General features: G+C 43.4%; 1 protein-coding gene across 1 annotated transcript in view; it reads left to right on the top strand.

The window, feature by feature from the left end:
• The first annotated feature begins 26 nt into the window (after positions 1–26).
• Positions 27–9463, top strand: part of RPA1 (replication protein A1) — a 47084-nt gene continuing 37647 nt past the window's right edge. The window contains exons 1-4 of the mRNA XM_075263614.1: positions 27–153; positions 320–367; positions 7010–7088; positions 9081–9189. Of these exons, the coding sequence (XP_075119715.1) occupies positions 118–153; positions 320–367; positions 7010–7088; positions 9081–9189 (272 nt within the window). The 5' untranslated portion in view covers positions 27–117. The remainder of the gene's footprint in view (positions 154–319; positions 368–7009; positions 7089–9080; positions 9190–9463) is intronic.

The raw sequence follows: 9463 nt of genomic DNA, 5'->3' as shown, positions 1-9463 counted from the left end.
TCAGTGTGACTGGACGTGGGATTTGGCGCCAGCGACTGAGGTGAACTCGGCGCGCAGAGAGCACAGACAGGTCCGGACATAGCGGCGGGCTCAGGGCGAGTGCAGTGTGTGCTCAGGATGGCGCTACCGAAGCTGAGTGAGGGCTCCATAGCGGTGAGTGGCCATTGTGCACTGTGTGTATGTTATATAGAGACATATGGTGACTAGTTAGTGTATATCCTATCCTATAGAGATTAATGACTTCTCATCTCTGCTGAGTTGTATACAGATCGCCCTGCTTATAACTTTATTTATAGTAAATTGTTCTCTTGTGTTCCAGACAATCTTACAAGGCGATACCTCATGCAAGCCGGTGCTGCAGGTCATTGTAAGTAAAGCTACTTTTCATCCATTTGTGTGTTCCTTTTCTTAGGCCCTGTTCACATTTGCGATGTTGGAGATTGATTAGAAAAGTTGTATGTGCTGCGCCTGTTTTCCCATTACAGTGATGCCGCCTGACCGTCCACAATATAAGGCTCCGTTACTGTCCCTGGGTACACATGGGGACCTGAAGGACGGAAACCCTGTTCACCTAAAAAACACCTTATAGACCAGTGATGGCAAACCTTTTAGAGATCGAGAGCCCAAACTGCAACCCAAAGCCCACTAAATTATTGTGAAGTGCCAACGCGGCAATTCATACTTAATATTGTGCGGATCTACAATTGCGGACAGTTACAGACTCACAAATTACAGTCATGTGAATGGGGCTTTACAGAGATTTCAATAATACAAACAACTTTATACTGAAATATAAGGGTCAGTTCACATGTGAACCGTCCGCGCGGCTTTTGACACAGAGAGACACGCGGCTCGCCACGTCTCTCTCTGGTCAAAACCCGCCTGCCGCGACCATCGTGGTCGCGGCTTTCCCCTCCTATGTCGGCTCAAATGAATGAGCAGACATAGGAGGGTGCTGCCACTAGGCGGAAGCCGCGGCCCAGCGCACCGCGGCTTCCGCCTGAAGATAGGACATGTCGCTTCTTTTCTCCGCTAGCAGCAGCCCGCCACTAGTGGAAAAAAGAAGCCTGGCGGTCTGCATAGACCTCCATTGTAAAGGGGCGGATTTTGAAGCAAAATCCGCCCCTTTGCCCACGTGTGAACTAGCCCTAAAGCTCTCTGCATTTAGTACAATGAACAATTAATGTTCACTATTTACATTGCACAGGATCTGTTTTATACTGATCGTGCAGTGTTCTTACATCCTGTACTAATGGCATGGCTGCTATAAAACAGATACTGTGTGATATTCATAGTGAAGGGACCCCAGACAGTATTATATGCTCCACAGTAGCCCACCACACAGTATTGTACGCTCCATAGTAGCTCCCCCACAGGATTATATGCTCCACAGTAACACCAACACACAGTATTATATACTTATCATTACACCCCCCAGTATTATATGCTCATCAGTACCCCCATGCACAGTATTATATGCTGCTCAGTACACTCCCCCAGTATTATATGTTCCTCAGAACCCCCCACACAACATTATATGCTCCTCAGTACGCATCCCCAGTATTATACGCTCCTCAGTACTCCTACACACACAGTATTATATGCTCCTCAGTACACATCTCCCCCAGTATTATATGTTCTTCAGTATGACTGACTGATACACACCCACACAATCTTATACTTACCCATGAAGAGCCGCCGGCGTCCTCTTCCTTTTGACTGCAACCACTGATGACTCGCGTCATCATGTGAGGGCAGGCATGATGCATGTTCGACTCTGTGTCCATGCAAAAAAAAAAAAAAAAACGGTTTCACCACAAAGAGTCCACATACGGTTACCGACGTAATGCTTTAAAAATCCAGTCTGTCCCCTATGCAGGTTTTCCGGGGATTAGGACAGAAACCCCATGGGCGGATAGCAGAGCAAGTGTGAATGCTGCATCAGTGAGATCTGTTAGACATGATGGATCTGATATATCATGATGGGGATGTGAATGATGTATTAGGTTAGGGCTACACAGTGATTTTGGTCTCGCTCAGACTAGAGGTCACACTGCTGCTCAATTCACCAACATTAGCAAAAGAATCACAGGGCGACCACTGGTGGGAGTTTTAGCCAAAGTCACCTTATAGCCTAATAGTCATATTTTGGATCATCTGACCACAGTCTGATATGTACGGTGTGTAATAATAACTAGCCTGCTAATCACAAGGAATACCCTAAGCACTGGTTAGGGGTACGTGCTGGGACCCTGGTTTTGAATGTAACCTGGACACACATGCTTTCTGCTTCTCCATTCTTTTGTATGGCCCTCCTGGCAATAACTGAGCACTGTATTTGACTTCGGTTTGGCAGTCCCATAGAGATGAGTGGAGCAAAGGGTGCATTGCCTTATTACCAGGTTATTCTCTTTAAAGTAGACCTCCAATTATACAGTAAGATCAGTTTGTATGTGTGAAGAGTGTGCAGTAAAATATAAAAAAAACCTTGTAATATATCTTATTAAAGTGTATTGTTCTCTCCTCCACTTATCAGTCTGTTTCCTTCCCATATCTCTAAAGGTATCCATATCTGTATAGGGCCTAGCACACAAGTCTATGGAGGAGATGAGGCTGCCGCTGGCTAGCAATTGATTTATTGCCTCATACTACATAATAGAAGAGCATTAGGTTGCAAGATATAGTGGAATTATAGTTATTTTAGTTGCCATTTGCAGCTGCTGCAGTATGGATGTTCTTTTCCTGCAGCCGCCTTCCCCTCTCCTGTCCATAACCTAAATCCTTCTATGTAAGGCTTTGTTCATGTCTGCTTTTGGAGTCTCTATTACATTGTCAGTCACAAATTACTGGATGAAAAAGTCCTATAAGCCTAACTTTTTCGCCCAGTGATTTCAGGAAAAAAAAAAAAAAAGACACCGGAAGGACCTTATTGTGGTCCTTTATGATTCTTTGCTGTCCATTTGGTCTTGCAATGGAGCAGAACAGATAGGGCAGCGATCATTTGATCATAGTGTTAGAAGTAACTCAGCATGGTAAACAAAACTTTTTTTTCTGTAATTTTTTTTTTTTGTGTTGTTCATGTACTAAAGGGGATATCCAGCCTCCAGAAATGATCTGAAAATGCATCCCAAGCAATTATAAATACTCTGCTCCCTTGTGCAACTTTTCATTGACTTTATTTCTTCTTTTTGTATCACTGTGATTTACGTAATATAAAAAAAACAAAAAACTTGATAGTCTTCAGTAGTTGATACCTTTTTTTAATGGCTAATAATGACAGATTACAACGTTTCAGAACTCTAGGCTCCTTTCTCAAGTAAATTTACGTGTAATGAATCAGTGGCAAAAACTACATTTCCCATGATTCATCTTTCCTCTCTGTGTTTATCCCTCCCTTGTCCACTCTGCCCTTGAATTAAATCATAGGACGCTCAAACACTCACACTGCCTGTGTGCAAACTCCCTTCCTGAAGTCTGTGCTGTCACATTTCTTCTTTAGGCTGTGCCTAACTTTTCTCCTCCATTTATCTGACCTGGTAATAAATAACTCCCACATCTGAGGTCTGCTATGACATTTCCTCTGCTGGCTGAACTGCTCATAGGGAAGGATAGTGAGCTTGTAAACGAAACATCACTGCCGTGGGCAGTGACCTGAAAATAAATCTGATATACTGTGCCAAATGTAAATAGGCTATGTATTAGGAAGTGTTGTGCACTGAATTATATTTTAAAAATGACCCATATTTTAAAAAAGCTGGATCAGGCTACGGACACATCTGCATTGGGTGACCGTTCGCAAGCAGGACTTTTCTCTCCACCAATTTCGGACGGAAACCTGGGGTCCCAATTCCATGCGAATTTGCTCTTTATTGATTTAGTTTGGTTAATTTGCATCCGTGCCATTGTATTTCACACTATGATTGGATAAAGGTTATGTCACTTACTGTACACTGTCCAATTGGATATGCTGATATGTGAATCGCAACAGCAGTGTGAGAGAGGATGGAGCTTTAGATGTCTTCTCCGCGCCACCGTTTGGTATATAATCCGGTTTTCGTTGGTATGCAAATGAGTTCTCTCACAGCACTGGGGACGGGCCCCAGCATTCAAACAGTTCTGAGGGCGTCCCCAAGAACTCTCCAGTGCCGCCTCCATCTTCTTCAGGAGCGGGTCTTCTGGCGGTGGCTTCAAACTTCTAAGCCTCAGGCAGCTGACTGCGCATGCCTGCTGGCCACAAGAAAATGGCCGCTTACAATACTGTGTAAGTGGCCATTTTCTTTTGGCTGGCGGGCATGCGCAGTCTGCTTTGCCCAAGGACTAGAAGTTTGAAGCCAAACCCTGGAAGAAGACCTTGTTCCATAAGAAGATGGAGGCGGTGCTGGAGAGTTCTTCCGCAGCATTGGGGATGCCCTCAGCTGTTTGAGTGCTGGGGCCCGTCCCCAGTGCTGCGACAGAACTCATTTGCATATCCACGGAAAACGGGATTTTAACCGAACGGCGGCGCGGAGAAGACAACTAAAGGTAGGCGAAGAATAACATTTCTTAAGGCTATTCCGACGTGTTAGGGAGAAAAAAAAAGTTAATGGTAGAATCCCTTTAAACAGGAATAGAAAGTGAAAACTTCTAGAGAATGAATGCTTTATAGCATTACATGAAGGAATCATGTTATACCGCAAAAAGAATGGATTCCAAAAATGCCTCAGAGCATCAGCAGCAGGACAGAACATCAGTGATAAAGCCACATCAATCTTGATAAAATTGTGTAGCAAAAACAGCAAGAGAAGGGGGAGTGAAAACATTTGTGAGAGGCAGAAATACCAAGTAAAGCAAGCGTGGTCCGACCATGAATTCAGCTACATGACAAAGAAAGAGGTGGACCCCTAAATGTGTCGGGAGGAACAGCACTGCAGTGCAAGCTGGAAAAAATCAAAATTCTGTAAGGCAATTGTGTCTTGTGTAATATGAAGAAATCAGAAGAATAAAAATATAGAACTTTCACCAGAAAATGATGAATCCAGAACTTTGTGACTACAGTAACACCTTCACCGTGTTTCCAAAGTCTTTATACATCATCACAGTGAAAATGAGGATATCATCTCAGGTTCTCTCACTCACTGATTAAAAGTTTATAATAATTGCTGAAACGACTTAAAATTTTCTTCACCTCATCCTGGCTTTGAATTGGACCTAGACATCATTCACAAGATGTTTGAGTTTCCTCAGGGTACTCCAGTTTCATCCCATACTCCGAAGACATACTGATTTAGGTAGTGAGCATTACTGGGGACAGTGATAAGTGGGTGGAACTTATTAAGACTGGCATTACTAACAGCGGTTTTAATTCCCTCTCTGGCAGCAGAATTCAAAGGCTCACTCCAAGACTAGGCTCGCTCACACAGTCACTTCCACCCCATGTTGCTCCACACACAGTACAATGATCTCACCTATGGGCCTACCCACACAGTATAATTCTCAGTTACTATGAATACTGTGTTACTGTGGTGGAGCAGGAAGCTGTGGTCTTCCTGCTTCACCATTCTATTCAACTATGGCTGTGTCTGTAGTCTGTATTTTATTTCTTGTTTAGAGGCAAAAATGGTCATAAATGGCGTCAAGACTGTAAAAACTTGCAAATGGCGGCACATTTTGTCACCTTGACCATTTTCATTGCTCTCTGGAGCTATGTTATAGCCTATACCGTTCCAATGTCTTCCTTAAAGAGATTCTACCACTAAATCATTTTGTTTGTTTTTTTGCTTTAGACGTTGGAATAGCCTTTAGAAAGGCTATTCGTCTCTTACCTTTAGACGTGGTCTCTGTGGCGCACTCAAATGGCGATGGGGGCGTCCCCACTGCTGCCAGAGAGCTCTCCAGTGACGCATGCTTCTTCAGCTGCAACCCCGCCTCTTCTGTCTTCCTGCGCAGTCGCTCCTATTGAACTGCAAGAGCGGCCTCCCAAAAATGCCACTGTAGTTCAATACAGGAGTGCACTGCGCAGGCATCGGAGGTTGGACTGACACGGAAGACAGAAGAGGCGGGGTTGCAGCTGAATATGGAGGCGTCGCTGGAGAGAGCTCTCTGGCAGCAGTGGGGACGCCCCCATCGCCGTTTGATCGCTGGAGCCCGCCCTCTTTGCTGTGGAGAACTCATTTGCATACTGGTTAAAACCGTTATTTCTAAGGAACAGCGCCACGGAGACCACGTCTAAAGGTAAGAGACAAATAACCTTTCTAGAGGCTATTCCGATGTCTAAAGCAAAAAAAAAAAAAAAAAAAAGCGATTTAGTGGTAGAATCCCTTTTAATAGTCGTGTGCAGTCTATTACATGGGATATATACTTGGGACATGTATGAAATAGAACTAGGAAATGTATCGAGAAATAACTGAAACCAGAAAGAGGGTTGTCGTGAATATTGTTCATTCATTTAACTCCTAATTGCCAAGTCCTTGTTCAGACTATAGGTAGCTCCGCCTCCTTGACTTCCCAGCACACAGCAACGTTTTCAATTAATCGAGTTCCACTAAACTTTCCCCACAAAATGAGCTATGTTATCCTGGTAAGCTCCTGCTACTCTATAACCTACTGCTTACCAAGTGCTTTAGCGTTTCTCATCTGACCGGTTTCCTGTAAGTGCAGTATCCTGTTGACAGTGATATTATCTGAATACGCCTTCAATAAATATGGAGCAAGGCAAATTCTGCTTGATGTCTGCCACATTTGGAGAACCCATACTAGTAACATTAATTGCCGATAATAATACAGGTGTTTTAACTCTGCATATCTACGTCATTAGCCCGCATCTCGTTCACTTTATTGGTATTGTAAAATGCTGTGTTTCCCCAATGTTGGGCCTTAGCTTTAAGCAGATCCTAAAAGTTACATTTCTTAACAGCAGGACTGCACTTTGACGTGTAAATAGCGTATGTATATTCACCATGACAATAATAGATGTTTCTGCTGTTTGTCAATGTCATTATGGAAAAGAAACCAGATTTTATTTTTGTTCTAGAATACCCGTGCAATCAACACTGGTAGTGGCCCTCCCCGATATCGACTGCTGATGAGTGATGGTCTAAACACACTTTCATGTGAGTATTAGGAGATATGCATTATTGTGTGTGTTTTTTTTTTTTTTTTTTTGGGGGGGGGGGGTTAAAATAAATCCTGGGGCTTTAAAGGGATTCTATCACTACCACGTCAGAATAGCCTTAAGAAAGGCTATTCTTCCTCTACCTTCAGAGTTCTTCTCCACGCCGCCATTCCAGTGATATTCCCGGTTTTCGACGTATACAAATGAGTCTCCAGATAGCACTTGAGGTGGCCCCTGTGCTCAAACTGTGCTGCCTGAAGACTCTCCAGGGACACCCTCCATCTTCTCGAGACCGCCTCTTTGCCGCGTCTTCATCCGAAAGTGCCGACTGGGTATGTCCATCGGCCATTTTCCTGTGGCCTCTTACACAATTGTCTGTTCTGCCACAGGAAAACGGCCGTCGGACACGCACAGTCAGCGGTTTTGGGTGAAGAGGCAGACTGCTTGTGTCTGTCGGCCATTTTCCCTTGGCAGAACAGACAATCGTATAAGGCTGAATTCACACAGAGTTTTTTGGTCAGTAATCTGCCTCTAAATCAGCCTCCAAAGAAAGCTCTCCCAATAGAACTCCATTGGGAGGCTGATTTCGAGGCGGATTCCTGAACAAAAAACTCTGTGTGAACGCAGTCTAAGAGTCCACAGGAAAATGGCTGACGGACATGCGCAGTTGGCGCTTTCAGATGAGACGCAGTGAAGAGGTGGTCTCGGGCGTCGCTGAAGAGTCTTCAGGCAACACAGGAATGCTCCCTGTGCTGTATGAGCGTAGTGGGACTGCCCCCTGTGCTGTCTGGAGACTCATTTGCATATGTAGAAAATCAGAATATCACCAAAACGGCGGCACGCGGAAGAATTCTAAAGGTAGGAGAAGAATAGTCTGTCTTAAGGCTATTCTGATATGGTAGTACTGAAAAAAGGGGTTCTAATGATAGAATCCCTTTCATTCTGTTGTCTCGCCATTCTGTTCTGGGATATTTCACATTTTAGACAATAAAAGTTCTACGTTTAGATGTTCTTGCTGTTCTCAGGTTAAAGCTAAGGGCTAACACGATGACTTTGTTTACATGACATTAAAGAAGCCGTCCAGTTTCCGACCAATATTAAGAGACAACTGTTAATGTTTGTATAATGAACATAGTTTCTGTATGGATTCCTCCTGGTTTTCTAGATCTCTGCTTGTTGTCATTCAGCACACAGGTGCACAACTTGCTACCAGGCAGGTGTCTAAGTACTGTGTGGTGACTGTAACGATCAGTGCACCTGTGTATATATCACATGACAGTGGACTTATTTGTATCCACTATTAGTAAGCAGAATGAATGACAGCAAGCAGAGATTTAGGAAACCGTGAGGATTTGATACAGAAAATATATTGTAGAACTCTTCATTATTCAGACACTTACATTTGTCTCAGTATTGGTTTGAAACTGGACAACCCCTTGAAGACAGCAGTGTCATGCTAGTAAGTTGCAGCTAGTGAAAGTGGTATCGCTGTTAATTCATCATATTTGGAGTTCGGGCGACTATTGTGACCTGGATGCATTAACATGGCTTGTCGCACGATGACCACTCTTACCAACGTTCGCTGCTTTAAGTCCTATATTTCAGTACTTTGGAATTTATTTATTTTTTTTTTTTTTGTGCCAATTTGGGCTAGTAGGTGAACAAAGCTGTACTTGTAGTATAATGGCACAAAGGCTTCTGTTCCAACTCTGACTTCAAAGTAAAATGATCATGTAATTAGATGTATGGCTTGTTACATTTTTACTTCTATAGGATTTCAGTCATTGGCTTTTTCGGCACTTAGAGGAGCTCTGCAGCTTCTGTTTGACCGTCAGCCATTTATGAAGAAGTTAGAGTGGGAGTCTGTGGTTCGGCCTACAGACTCCACAGCCCTGATAGCACACATGTATCGTAGTTGTTCATGTTAGCGCATTTAATATGTAGACTTGTTTGCTCTGTTTTTATGATTTGTATGTTTTTCTTGTTTTAGCTTTTATGTTGGCTACACAGTTGAACCAGCTTGTGGATGACAACCTCCTTGCAGCAAACTGCGTCTGTCAGGTCTCCCGGTATATTGTGAATAACTTGAAAGACGGAAGGTATTTAATCCCTTGTTTGTTGTTTGACTGTATCAATAAACACAGCTTTCCCATGTGCTGCAGCCTCACCTTGCTTTTCTTCTCAGCCATTTTCTACTGTAAAGGTGGATGCACATATATTGTTCTCTATGGCATTCGCAGAAAGTCATTGATTTTTGTTGCTTACTGATGCTTTCTGTTGCTTGATGCCTCGTGTGTTATATACCTTTACAAAACTTGGTTATTTAGTGCTTTTTTGTCTATTTGTTGCGCAGAGGCCCAAAACACCTGCTGA

Source organism: Leptodactylus fuscus, chromosome 2, assembly GCF_031893055.1.
Source record: "Leptodactylus fuscus isolate aLepFus1 chromosome 2, aLepFus1.hap2, whole genome shotgun sequence".
NCBI classification, from domain to species: Eukaryota; Metazoa; Chordata; class Amphibia; order Anura; family Leptodactylidae; genus Leptodactylus; species Leptodactylus fuscus.
The sequence above is the reverse complement of the archived record's forward strand: the minus strand, read 5'-3'. Positions and strand labels throughout refer to the sequence as shown.